Raw genomic sequence first — 15,088 nt, 5'->3', positions numbered from 1 at the left:
CAGTGGCTTCGAGACAGTAGGAGAAATGTGAACACACTGACCCACACTCACACACACTCATGCACACACCAAGCATAGTGCTGTTCCCATCAAACACAAAGCTAAGGCTGTTCAGAGAGAGAGAGGGATAGGGAGAGAGAGTGTGAGGGCGTGTTTGTGTGTGTGGCAAAGACACAAACGAGGGAGTTGTCAAAGACACAGAGAGCAGCGTAGAGAGAGGGTGACAGAAGAGGAGAGAGGTCGACATGCCAAAGTGGATGAGCTTTAAACTGTTCAAAGAGAGCAGCAGAGTGAGTACAAACTGCTGGACTGCACACTGTACACTCACTGTACTAACAGTTAGAAATATACTAGTTAGTGATGAATAAAAACTGTTTAATGTTAAGTACTAACTGCTGCTTCACTATTAGACTCTGTTAGTAGAACTGTCATATCCAACTCGAGTAAGAGTACTTCTTTGCTGAATTTGAATGAAGTGGAAGTAACCATGCTCCAATAACAAATGTGTAAAATGAAAGGTGATCCAAAATGTTTTAAACTACTTAACTTTGAACTTTTGGACAAAAGTGAACATTTCTGGATTTGATCTTGTTTTCCACCAGCTTTAAAAACTGATGAAAATTACACCTGTTATGATTTGAGTGTTAAATGGAAAAAAAGCTACTCAGACACTGTAAAAAAGGAACTTTTGTATACTCCCATGCACTAATACTATTTTACATATTTATATATTATTGATATAAGTAATTATGCCATACTAGAGGTTGACATTCAGTATCTGAACACACACTGACACACGTCACTCCTTAAAAATACTATTTTTTACTTCAATCTGCAGACAAACTTATGCTTTTACTAGATTTTCTCAACCTGATCTCACCGAAATATGTGAAATGATCACTACCTTTTAACGCTGCGTTATGTGGTGGCAGCACATAATGTGTTAAAATTACATGCGTTAAGAGGTTATTCACGTATTTCTGTGAGATCAGGCAGCATTTGTCTGTTCTCTCCAAAACTGTTACACATCACTGTTATAAAATAATTATATATTATGGTGTGACAATGCTGTGGCTAAGGTCTGGTTAGGTTTAGGCACAAAAACCATTTGGTTAGGGTTAGGGTTAGGGAAAGATCATGGTTTGGGTAAAAATGATCACTTGAAAGGTGATGTGGGTTAAAGTTACTACTTCTTTTAAAGTTAGGCAACCTTTGTCATCATGACAACAGTAAACACCACAACAATTGTAGTTACAGTTGTCAAAAAACTATCCCGACTCGCGGTTGGAAACGTGACATTCGCGGTTGGAAGCGGGAATCGAACAGTGGTCTCCTGCAGCTACGTCCACCATCCAACCAACCCACCACCTCCAAATAGGGAAATTTGTCATATATAGACATTATCTGAACTTCTCTGGGTCATATTCATGTCTACCACGACAAAAGATCCCAATTAACTTCCATTATCATTGTTCCTGTGGTACCAGCACATAGTTTTAACACATTACGTACCACCATGTAGTTAGGTGTTAAAAGATTGTGGTCATTTCATGTATTTTTTATTTCTGTGAATGAAAATAACAGTGAAAATAACTGCTGAGGCACAATGACAGCTCTTGTGTGTATTCAAGTTTTGTTATTTTTCACTTTAGCTTCCTTTGATGTTGATAATTGTGAAATTCAGCCTTCCTTGTGTTTATGTGCAGTCATCTTCCTTCTGCTGTTTTAGCCTCAAGGGGTCGAGTTGCTTCTTTGTTTTTGTTTGAGATCTGATTTAAAAAAAAATGTTTTGAGGTTTAATCGTCGGTCACTGCTGAGGTTTGGTCACTGATTCAAATGCTAATACAGATCATATATGTTGATGAATTTCGCTTAGTGTGTTGTAAAGCCGGACTGCAGGAGGGAATGTGTGTGTGTGTGTGTGGTGTGCATGAGCGTAATGGGGGAGATTAATGGTTAAACAGGGTGTGTGTGCCAGGCAGCCAGAGAGACAGGAAACAGACCATTAGCTGCCACATAGAGACGGGCTGAGTGAAACGTGAGTGTCCAGACAGCTGAATTGAAGTTAGTTTCAGGTTACAGACACACAAGATCAACAGTGTAAACACACTGTGTTATTTAACTTTCTGACTGCATGTGAAGAATGTTGTGAAAGGAAAGAAATTACTATTTTTCTTCACTCAGAATGCCACTGCACTTTGTCCTTTGGTTATGATTTGGACTGATTCGCTTACTGGACACACCACACTTTATCTGCATTACAAACAATAACAGCCAAACTCAAAAGGCCAGCAGCAGTGTTTTCACGTATAGTTTGTGCATCAACGGTCAAAAATGACAGTTTCCCACTCCATGATTATGTTAGTTGCCACCTTGATAGTTTATAAAAGGACACAGTGTAGAAATGTGGAAAAACACTAATTGGCATGGTATTTCATTCAGAATGTTGTTGAAACGCTCTTCATGTGAAGTAAATGCCTTTGTTTTTTGTTTCACCTCCTCCTCATCGTTTTGCGAATGAATCCAATACACTTTAAAAAATCAAACTGAGATCAGGTTAGCCACCGTTTGCAAGGAGGATTTGCTGTTATGCTGAGTTCAGCATTTCTACTAAAGTTCATGTACCTCGTTGGCACAACAAAAGAAAAAAAAATCAGTCATCACATAAAAAAAAAAAAATCTGTGGAGAATTGTTGAGTGTTTGTGTCTTTGTTTTTGCTCTTAAAAGCTGCTCTAAAAAGTTTATAAAGTGCGCCTCTATCACCATATAGGCTAAAGATATCAAAGCTAACATGCTAGCAAACCTATTTACACATTCATCAGACACTGAGCAACATTATCAATCCAATGGAGAATTTCAGTCCCATATTCACTCTCCTTTTAGCTCTGTTTCATCACCTTCTGAGAAAATGATCCGGCTCTTTAGCTGTGAGATGTTTGACTTTCTTCACCAGCTAGATGCTAACTTTGTCTGCCTGCCTTTTGATACTGGGCAGGTAGTGTACAGGTAGTGTAGTGCACTTTTTTTTTTCCGCTAAAAACCACCACTTGCTGCTGTAATTGTGGTTGATGAGAGTGTTGAGACTGACCTGTAAATGTGAATGAACACTTGATGTTAATTTGTAAAACCAGAACAAGCTAAAATAGGCCAAAAAGATCCATAGAGCTGTAGAGATGGCTGTGAATTGTCACTACCACTAGCAACCACTTCATTAAAAATAGATTAAAAATAAATAATTTATTTTAATGTAAATATCAAAAACATTGATTAAGGCAGGTTATAAGAGGTACAGATGCTTTTGAATATTAACCAGTCACCACCTATATACTTGACAGGTGACTGATAAATGTACATGATGTGTCTTTGTGAAGGACGGCATTTTAAATACATTTTGATACCTTTCTTGCTCTGACTCTGGTTCATCACTGGAGTCCATTGCAGCTGCCATGAAGTAGAGCAGTGCTCCTCATGTTTTGAAGCCTACACCGCACGTCCTGTGTGATCGAGTTCTTATTCTGTATTTTGTAGCAGACTGTCTCCTTTCTTGATTGACAGAGGTCTGATTGGTTTATTGAACCTTTTATGCAGTCGTCGGACTGGTTTCTAAACTGTGCTGTTTCTTTGCCTCTGTTATTGCCTATTAGAGAGCAACACACAGTAAAATCAGTCACACTGGTTTCTGTGCAGGACTTTTCATCTGTGCAGTTTGACTGTGGCTCAGACACTGTGGCTCAGGCATAATTTGTAGCAGCTGAAGTTTTTATACTGACTTTAATTTTTACTCTTGCTACTGTTTATTCAGATGCTGGACCGGCTCGACCGGTTTCTGTTCTGCTCTCGTGCAGACACCTGTTTATAGTATTGCTTTTAAATTCAGTGTAACATGCACAGCACTGCAGCATCAAAACAGAAAACAAGCGTCTTCATGTGTACACTAATGTATGTTGCATCACAGTGTTGCTGCATACACTGTAGGAATGTGCTGTCTGTGAGCATAAGGAGGGTTACGCAAAAACTGCGACGGCTCAGCTTGGACTACTTTATATTTCCAAGATGTGTGATGCTGGTAGAGTTTGTTGATAGTGAAGACAGCATGGAGCAAGAGCTTCAGTTCTACAATTACACATTGACTCCCACAGTGGAAAGATATCTAAATCTAATTGGCTTTTTTAACGCTTGGCAGTATTCGAGAGTCGAGATTCACAAAGTGCCATGAGAAGTTAATACAAGAATTGTGCACATTTAATCCTAACCTGTGGACAGTTAGGGAGGAGTTTCCCCAAAAATAGAGGTGTATTTGCAGTAACCCACTATTCAGACTTGGGACTTGAATGATTTTTCCATGAGTTCCACTCCAGGAAGGAGCTGTGTTAAGCCCAGCATGTACTGTTTGACTGGTGTTGTAACCACATTTTTTTTTTCTCCCTGAAATTCATATATGCAGGCAGTGCACTGTTACATACTCACAAACAAAAACACTTTTATGTAATAAGTATTTCTTGCAGTTCTGAATGAATTTTTACATCTGCTGAATGTGTCATTTCTTACAGATGAGCAGTAATTTCAGCTCACAGGTGTCGTTAAAGAAGAAAATGATGGTATATGATAGCTCAGGTATTTGACCAAGAAAGATATTATCTAAAGTGAACTGTAAACACAAATAGTACTATAGCAATGCTGTAGTGCTGCTCTCCTTGAACATACTATGAATAATGTTGACATGTAACTCTTTTGCATTAGCTAAATACACATATCAGGCAACACACTGCCAGTTTTTCATTTCATGCAACTAAAGCGTTATTAATGTTTTTATGGACATGTCATACCAACATCAAAAATACTGAGAAAAATTGTGATCTCTGTATGAAAAATGTCTGCAGTCTAAAAGTTGTTTCTACAGTGTTGAATTCAGGCACTGTGGTAAAAAAAACAAACCCAATGTGACACTCAATTCTTGCACTGGAACAAAATGTTGCCAATGAATCTAAGTCCCTATTGCAAATTAGTTGCATATGAGAGCAATTCATAGGAGACAGAGTTGGTGGTCCCTGACTATCAGAAATATTTCCACATAAGCGCGTCCCTGCCACTGCTTTGTTTGTGTGTTCACATTTTTCCTCTTAATTCTTTTGAAGCTATTAGGGAACTAAAATATCTGAAAATGACTTTGATTTTTCAAATTACTGGTTACCTAAATAGCCTATTTTACAGGGTACATTTTAATTATTTTAATCTTGATTGTTTTTTTCTTGATAATCTTTTTTCCTAATTTAATTCCATTGTGCTCTGTCCTTCGCCTTTGGGTCTGATTGTATTGCAATATCATTAATTATCAAACCCTTTTCTAACACCAGGTTGCTTTAGGATTAAAAGCAAGCTCTTGTCTTAAAAGGCCAAAGGAGTGGTTTTGCGTCGTCGGCCCAGTAACTACTACAGTACTACTACTACAGTTGATTTCAGTTCATTTCCGTACAATATGAAAATCAACTCACAAAGAGTTGAAACTTGCTCGACATCCGCACTTGAACACGTCCACACAGTTTTTTCTGTTGAAGCTATGTATGTTTTGAGTTTTAATGCACTTAAAAGTGCAGAGTGAGCTGAAAATTCTTCCTGGTGGTGCTTTCACAGGTTTGAGAGAAGGTCTGACAACAGAGCTTCGCCATTCAGCTACCATGTAGCATGGCAAATAAACGCTATACTATTCAGAATAGTGAATACAGAAGATAAGCAACAATTAAACATGGATGTAGTGAAAACATATCCAAATGTTATTCAGATATAGTTATTTGCATTGAACAGGCAACAAAAGCTTGACATAGTTTGTGAACTAAACATATCACCATGTGTAAATACTAAATGAGAAAGCTGAAAGGGGCGGTAAGGAAAGTAAATATGTGTGTAAGTGTATATGAAACACTACTCTACCTCTCTCACTGAAATCAGACATGAAACTGCTTCTGTGGTGCTTGCATTGTCGTCTGTGTTAAGAGAAAGGGAGAGAGATGTACAGAAAAGTAAAAAAAAAACAAACAAATGACTCTGTGGATGGAGCGGCTGGTAAAGATTTGTATTAGGAAAAATAATTAAAAAAGGATCAAGTGCTAAACAGCAGAAACTCAGCTTGTGGGTTTTTCATTTACTTTACTTGTGCTTTGGTGTTTTCCTTGTGATAATTCAAACCAGCCATCTACAGTGTGTTTACGTGTGCATTAGAGATGTGCTCATGGTGCAGTGAGGGAACAGGATTTCGGATGAGTTATGCCAATGTGGACTGATGTGGGTGTTTTTTGGTAATTTGGAGTGGTTAAATACTGAAGGGCACAGATATGCAGTGTCTATATCTACATGTTAAAATCAGTTCCTGCAGAAAGGTTACGTCAGTGTTATTATCACTTATAAAGCGTTAAGCATTTGTGCAGAGAGATTTTTAATAAATGTTGTCAAACTAAGGTTAGAAGGAGTAAAGTGAAGGAAATCGAAGCTCAGTATTCATCAGCTCATCACTGTTCCGCTTATACTGAGCTACTACTAAATGAAGGCTGGTGTGCACACAGAGCACATTCAAGCATATCCACCCATGGCTAAGAAAAGAAAATCTTGAGCGTCCTTATCCGGTGAATGACATGGAAATTTTCTGATGTCAACAGGTTGCATTCGTTCTTCTGTTGAAGGAGGCTGGAATGGGTTTGTTCTGCTTAACACAGTCTTCCTCTGCTCTAACATATGACCATCACAAGCTGGTATGCCTGTGTGTCTTCAGTGCACAGAAGTGGGTCATATGACAGATAACAGCAGAGCACAAGACACACCCACAAACACACACACACACACACAAACACAAACACACACACACACACACACACACACACACACACACACAAACAAGGCCATCAGATTAGAGCAGTGCTGAAGAAATGATAGTAGTCTAATTCTAAATTCTGTAACATTGCTGCTGCTGACTGAAAATCTTGAATTCTTCTTTTCAGCGACTTTACATTCTGTTTAATTTTAATGACAATTATTTTTGTTCTAATTATGAAAATATTTCATAAGACAAAGAGTTGAGATGAAATCATCTGGCTCACAAAGGGCCATGTTGTCTTACAAGAAGAGTATGTACTTAATTTAACAGAAGCTATAGACTAATGCCCATCTGCTGCCTGTGCCTAACATTTTTCTGTGCATATATGCACATTAAATCCATCTTGATCTTAGATGTAGTCATTTGACAAAAAGAATCATCTCCGTAACTGAGCATCTGCTGCTCAAGACAGTGAACTGTGGTTGGAAGCTCCAGAAAAAGTCAGTAAAGACGACGTTAAGATAAGATTTTCTTAATGTCAAACCTTAAAAATTCACTAACACCTATCACTAAACAACCCAGTATCACACCAAAGCATGTAATACAGCCACTGGTCCATTGTGTCAGTGTCATGTTTTGCCTCACCTTGGCGTGAAAAGTACGAAGGTGTAGTACCAGCAGGGGGCGATGGTTTTATGGTGTGACAGCACTGTGGGTTAAGGTCTGGTTAGGGTTAGATAAAGATCATGGTTTGGGTTAAAATGATCACTTGAAACATGGTGTGGGTTAAAGTTACTACTTCATTAAAGTTAGACAGCCTTCGTTGTCATGGCAACAATAAATACCACGACAATCATAGTAAAGTTTTTTTAAAAACTGTCCCGACACATGGTTGGAAGCGGGATGCGAACAGCGGTTTCTTACAGCAAAGTCCACAAAGTCCACTTTTTGCATGTCTGCCACCCAACCCACCACCTCTATGGAACATGGAAACCTTATATAGACGATATCTGAACTGCGCCACTTGACAGGCTCTTTGAAAGTCGTACACGCATGTACTTTTCACTCCTAGGCGAGGCAAAACGTAACACTGACACAGTATCCTCTAGTGGATCGGAGGGTCTATTACACACTTTGGCATGATACTGGACTGCACCAAATGCATAAAGATCTGAGTATAATCAACAGGATAAATAGCAACACCATATATTACCTTTATTTAATGAGGTAATCCCATTGAAATTAAGATCTCTTTTGTGAGAGAGACCTGATGAAAGCAGACATGCAGAGACTCTGTTGCTGTTTACAGAAATGGTCCACCTACACAGGTGTTTTCAGTTATTTTGCCTAATTAGAGCTCTTCTTGTGACTGTACAGACAGGTGTGTACACACTATACTTGATTGACATCTCTGTCACAGGTGTAAGGACACTGGACACATTATAGCTTTATCATTGGGTGCACTTAAAACTCAACCAGCACGTTGCAGGTTTGAGACGACTGGGCTTGGAAATAGCACATGGCCTTAACGCCAACCTGAATTGGGGACTTGTGCAGCTCGTAAACAAAATATTGTGCGTACCAGTAACATGGTAAACAATGCATGCATGGTAAACACATACTTCAGATGGGTTGTCATGGCTGAATCCAAACGGAAAAGGTACTGTGGTGTGTCGGCTAACGCTCAAAGGCTGTAAAGAAAAGGTGAAATCACAGTTTACCACAGTATCTCTACCACCTGCTGCTGTTTTTGATTATCAGCTGATAGAGATTCAGCGTCACACCTGCCCCCTCATATGTCGCCTGCACTCTATGTAAGCTGGTTTCCCCCGCCCTCGCTGCTATGTAACAAGCAGCAAATGGAGCGAATAAAATTCTTAATAGTTCATGGAGTGTTGGTGACATCACATAATGCCCAACATAGCTCCTCCTTCAATCTGAGCAGAGGTCTAATCAGCCAGAATAAGTGAAAACACATGTGTGGGGGTGCAGGGCCGTTTTAAAGATTGTGTGTGTGGCCATCTGTTAGGTATAAAGTCACCTGTACCTGTATAGAAACGGGGGTCCTTGTTGCTAGGAGATCTTTAGCCTGGCAAAGAGCGCCTGCTTACGCACATTAACACAGACACAAGCACACTCCCTGACATTTTCCAAGACCATGAGAGTAGAGCAGATGAGGAGGAAGCGGCCCAGAGCCACTTTTGTGCCATTAAACTTAGATTTATCTTTAACTTTCAGTATTTGATGTAATTTATTTACATTAGGAACATTAATAAGGGTCATGAGTGTGACTCTGATATGTTTTAGTATTCCGCTTTTTTGATACTTATTATTTTTGTCATAGTCTAAGTACAAATGCAGGTGAACAGCAGATGCAGCTTTTTCAGATAAGTCTGTCTGAAGATAGCAAAGGAGTTTTCAGACAAAACACCAGCTCAGTTTGTAGTGAGCGAGAGGTCAGAAACGTCAGCTCTACAATATCAACAGTAATGAAATAAGATTGGACAGATCCAGGTGATATGGTGATACAATACAGCCGACGGCGAAGTACAATCATCAGCTGACAGAGTGTTTCCACAGTATACAGGTGTCCGGGTCAGTTCAGTGCAGGGAGCTTTATCAGTCAGCTTGTTTGTTTTGGGTGGGGTTTTTTTCCTTTTTTTTTTTTTAACACTTACATTTCCTTTACAACTTTCGTTTCTTTCTATTTAGTGATGCTGTATATATATGTGTGTGTGTGTGCTGTAGTTGTTTTATTGTTTACTGCTACATGAAGGTGTTGCAATTTAATGGGGAGTGAAGGTCAAGTTGAAGTTGAAGATGTCAACTATGGAGTGTCCTGTGTGTGTGTGTGTGTGTGTGTGTGTGTGTGTGTGTGTATGTGAGTGTGCATGTGTGTGGGGGGGGTTAATGTCTATTTATTCAGTAATAAACAGGGTTATCACGCAATAGTGACAGTCCATTCTACTGAATTTTTCTAAACACTTTATGACTGTAATTATGGATTATGTATTTGGTCATCACTTTCTGTCAGTCATTAACTCTCAAGCTGAAAATATTTAGACCTGAAAGCCTGTTGCTTTATATCTCTAAAATCTTATCATTTTAGGGAATTCTAACATTTAATAGTTTTAGTTTATATACTGTGATGTTTGGCAGCTGAATAGTTCTGCATTTTGACACAAAGTACCTTAGAGGGTAATGCATCTGCATAATGTGGCTGATAGACAAAAAGTGGAAGTGGAGTCATTTCCAGGTCATGAAATTATTCAGGTTAACACTGAATTGTCACGTTGTGTGTCCGTGTCTGCGGCCGGAAACAGAGTGTGTAGAAACACAGAACAGTCTTCTGTCCTTGGTTTATTTCTGTACCAATCAGGACTTTGTATTCACTCTCTTAGCTTTTCTCATGTTCAGTTCAGCTCTTTATCTGTAAGGTTCAGTGTTTGTTATATACATGTCCACATGATGCCTGCTTGTCCTGTTCCTCATCCGTGCACAGGATTTAACTCTGCAAACACAAACGAGCTGCTGTTTGGGTTTCTCAATTTTAAATCTAAAAAGTAAAGTTTATTCGGTTTACTGAGACGCTTATGCTCCAGAAACCTGTTCAATGTGAAGTTCACAGTCACATGAACATCATTCTGTGTGGAAATATTCAGTGTTTCCTGTGTGAACACTGATGTTCAGAGTTACTCAAGGATTGCATGAAGTTCCTCTTCTCTGCCACCAAGTGAAATAACACCAGATTCTTTTAAGCAATATTTTTAAAGAATCAAAACATGACGTCATTTTAAAGCACTAGTAATGTTTTGAGTCTAATGTCTCTTTTCATTCACAGCTCTCTGGTGGTTGTGAGTTGACGGTCGTCCTTCAAGACTTCACAGCAGGATGCAGCACAGAGATGTCTGTCAGCACTGGTAAGAGGAATCTCTCTGTCCTGTTCACACATATTAGTCCAAGTCTAGTCATTCATAGTTTGGGTTTAGTTGCTACACCCAGAGCTCTTGGGTAGCTTTGTTTAAACCTAAACCTAGTAAACTTAAAGCGGCTATAATCGATATATTTATAGGGATCAAATGATAAGTTTCCATCCTACAACTTTACTGTTTTGGCTGAGTCTCAGTGCCCACATAGAGTAATTTTTGGCCTTAACGGGCAGCTGTTTTCAGTGAAAAAGCTTTTAAAAAACAACTGTCCGTACCTGCCAGGCACCAAACAGCAGGGAGACGCAAAAGTACTTGACTAGCTGGTGAACATAGTGGAACATTTAGCAGCTAAACAGCCTCATATTGCCTTCAGGCGTTAGAGACCAAAAACAGCTAAAAGAAAAGAGTGAAGTTAAATTTACCAGGAGGCCAGAAATGTGACTCCAAATGGATACTGATGTCGCTCCATATCTGATGGAGGTGTAAATAAGCAAATGTTTTCTAACATGGTCGCCATATTTGTCATAAACAAGTTGATGATATGTTAATGTTGTGTTCACAGCTTGTTTCTGCTGCTTCCAAGTGGCCAAAACATCATTTATCTGAGATTTAATCACTAGGTGTAGTAGGTTTAGTGGTTTTGCTGTAGGTTAAGTTGAGGTTGAACAGACATTTGAGTTGAAATGAGAAAAAGTTAGAGAAAACTCAAATATGTGTGTGAGTGTATGTATGTGTGTATATATAATATATATGTAATTTGAAAATAGTAACCCTTCAAAATCTAACATTATCCTAGATGACAAAACGCTCTTAAAACATGTTACTAAGACTGTTGTTAATAATCTAACACACTGTGAAACACTGTGATTCTTCGTTGTTAGACTGGAATAATGTTCAGATGGATTCAGTTTAACAGCTGGAATAGTTTGGTGCAGTTTTGCAGCTCAAGCAATTTGAGTTAAACCTAAACCATCTCACTCATCTTGGACCTAGTTCATTATGCTCCGTTCATCTCCCACTAAAACCAGCTGTCTGCTCGTCTCTTCAGGCCAGACAGTGGAGTTGTTGGAGAGGCCGAGCGAGCGGCCCGGTTGGTGTCTGGTCCGAACGACGGACCGCAGCCCGCCCCAGGAGGGGCTGGTTCCCAGCTCCACGCTGTGTGTGTCCCACTCGCGCTCCAGTGTGGAGATGGACTGCTTCTTCAGCTCGGGTAAAGGTAAGAAGAACAAACCTTAAGTCTAGATGCTCCTTAGTCTGAGGTTTAAAGATCAGAAGTCATGACTTGGTTTGCAATAATAATGATACTTTTTTATTGCTCTGTTGAAAAAGCTGAGTTTAAGAAGTTCTCTACAGAAATCCATAAAAATAAGAATAGTTCAACATGGAAAATATAAGTTAAATAGAAAAAAGAGGACATTATACTTAAAGACTTAATCTAATTTGTTTCTTCCTATTCTGGCCAAGGATCAGCATGTTCTTCATGGTGCATTGTAGATAAATGCAGTTAAGTTATTGAGTGTGACCAAGTCATCACTTAACAGAAGTCCAGCAGTGACACTTCAACTAACCCTGACATTTGCTCCACTTTGTTCCCTCAGCAGAAACAAAATCAACTCTGCTGTGAAAGATATGAACACACTTGTTGAACAAGTGAAGTTCCTGTAACCAGTATAAATGTTGCCAAATTTAAACCACACACATTTTATAGGTAAAATCAAACATTAGATTTGTGTGAACTAGACATTTTTTTGCATGAATTTGAAACCCCATGTCATAAGTGATGCCCACAGCTGATCTAATTCAAAGTGTGAAGGCTTTTCAGTCACTATGTTGCAAGGAAAGCCAGTCAGGACCAAGTCCAGCCGTTGTGTTTCCTAAAGTTTGGCTGACACAAGGCCTGAGATTTGAAAATACAAGCTTGAAATTTAACCATTCAGATGAAATAATGCCTGATCTGTATTGACCCCTATTGGTGAGCTGTGGACCCTACAACCTGGATAAGAACTGTCCTGCTCTCTCTACCAAGCCTCCCTCAGCCAGACTGTACAGAGCTCCAGGAAATAAATGTTGTTAAATGATTATTTAACAGATGGATTTAATGGAAAGTGTCGGACTGCAGCTGTTTTCTCTATTACGCCATCAGGAACATTTTGCTACGGCTATAGGTAAAGTGGTCTTGCTGGTTCTGAAGTCTTTAAAAACTGAAAAGTCACTTGTAACTGTTCAGTTTATTGGTATGTGCCTGTTTACAATGTGACTATGGCATTTTTGTGGACTATTAACAGAATCTGAGTATGATTGAAGCCAAAAATGTTCCCATTTAACATTTTTTGCATAAAATGCCAGCTGGTCAGAATAAGTCAATAACTTCCATGAAGACACAGTGTCAGTCTTCATGGTTACCGTGGCTACCACTGTACACAGAGCTAGCACATGAGAGACACGGATGAAATGACGGATGGTTGCTGCGGTTACTGCTTCACTTCTTCCCTGGACACTGAGGTCAAACAGAGCTCACTCTCTCTCTCTTTCTCTCTCTCTCTCTCTCACTCACACACACACACACACACACACACGGACAGATCGGAGTGCTCATCTTCTGTCTGACAGAGGGTGCTGTGGAGCTGCTTAAACACCTTTCCTCTACACTTATCCCAGGTTACATTTGATCTCTAACTGTTATCAACACTTGCCACACAGCTGCTGATGTAAGACTTAAATGTCGGAAACGCTGTGCTGCAGTCTTTCATTATGAAGATGCATAAGGATCAGCTGATTTCACCTATGGAGGTTTTACAGCCTAGAAGAACAGTGAAAGCTATTAGATTCATTTTCCTCACATCCAGTCTTGGTTGTAATGTAGCAGATGGAAACCATAAAAAGAGAAATTCAATAAGCCGGTCCTCACAAAGATAGCAATACAAGCCTTAACCCAAATATGAATGATTTATATGGTAGGAAAAGAATGCGGAAACAGATTTAAGTCCCTACGACATGAGCAACACCTGGTACACACCCACACACATACACAAGCACATACACAAATACACGTGTCACTCCCTCCCATCTTATCTCTACTCTCTGACATACCAAACTTTGAATATGTGAGCCACAAACTTCCTCTCACCTACTCACACACACCCACACTCATCCATAGTTTGTGTTCCCTAGTCCCTAGTGTGTCCCTAGTGTGTTTACACCCGTAGCTGTGCTGTTGTATGGTGTACAGATTGTAAAACTTGTGATATTTGGCTATATAAATGAAACTGACTTGACTGGAAACATATAAGTGGCCTGCAACCAAGGTTACTGTTTTGGTCTTGTTGAGGTTATAAACAACAGGGAGGAAGGAGGTTCCTGTGTATCCGTGAGATTCCTCTTCACTGTAGTCTTTCAAAGACACACACACACACACACACATGCCCACACACACACGCATGCAGAGTGTCAGATCAGCTGATTTGCCTGCCGCAGCCATGGTCTGTTTCCTGCTCTCGCAGATGAAAAGAATGTTTTGTGTTTCTGTCGAGAAACGCAAATCAGACAACTGCAGCCACTCCACATGGAAATAAGCACACATGCACACACATTTAAGATATTCAGGGCATATTGAGGAGATCCTGATGTGCGCAGTGATGGTGGGTTCAACTTCATGTTGTGCGACTTGTCCAACTTATCAATTCAGTGTGATTTACAGTAATAGGCAGAAATAGACAATAAAACCATTAATATCAGTGTTGGGAACAGTTACACATCAAACTACTTTATTATTTGCCCATTATTTCATTTTCTCCCATCTAGATGATTGTAATTCCCTCTAACAAACTACCAGATCCTGTTGATAACACATACTGTATGGCCTGGCATGACCTTGCCCCCAGCTACATCTCCGCTCTCCTCGTTCCTCATTCCACTTCTCAACCACTGTTCCTCAAAACATGACCTTTTATCCATCCCCTGCTCCAACTGCAACACAAACGATGACCATTGCCTTTGCAATTTTAGCCCTCCGGAATCATCTTCCCCAATCGGTCAGATTTGCTGAATCTTTGGACCGTTTTAAGCAGCTTCTAAAACCCATCTTTATAGGCGAGCCTTTTTATAGATTGCCATTCCTGCCGTATGTTTTTGTTTGTCTTAGTTTGGTCTGTTTCTGTTTGTGCTGTGTTGTGCTGTGTCGTATGTTTTTGTTCGTTCTAGTTTGCTCTGTTTCTCATTGCGCTGTGTTTTCTATTGTAATTCATTTTGCTTTATTTATTTATTCGTTTATATTTTTCGTGTGTGTGTGTGAAGCAGTTTGTAACTGTGTGTTTTAAAAAGTGCTATAAAAAGCTTTACTTTCTTACTTCCTAT

General features: G+C 39.5%; 1 protein-coding gene across 2 annotated transcripts in view; it reads left to right on the top strand.

The window, feature by feature from the left end:
• kalrna (kalirin RhoGEF kinase a) overlaps positions 1 to 15,088 on the top strand; it is a 156,983-nt gene that overhangs the window by 94,274 nt on the left and 47,621 nt on the right. For both annotated transcript variants that reach the window (XM_042425768.1, XM_042425767.1), the window contains exons 39-40: positions 10,648 to 10,726; positions 11,784 to 11,951. In XM_042425768.1, coding sequence (XP_042281702.1) covers positions 10,648 to 10,726; positions 11,784 to 11,951 — 247 coding nt within the window. The remainder of the gene's footprint in view (positions 1 to 10,647; positions 10,727 to 11,783; positions 11,952 to 15,088) is intronic.

The sequence above is a fragment of the Thunnus maccoyii genome, chromosome 11, assembly GCF_910596095.1.
Source record: "Thunnus maccoyii chromosome 11, fThuMac1.1, whole genome shotgun sequence".
Lineage (NCBI taxonomy): Eukaryota > Metazoa > Chordata > Actinopteri > Scombriformes > Scombridae > Thunnus > Thunnus maccoyii.
The sequence above is the reverse complement of the archived record's forward strand: the minus strand, read 5'-3'. Positions and strand labels throughout refer to the sequence as shown.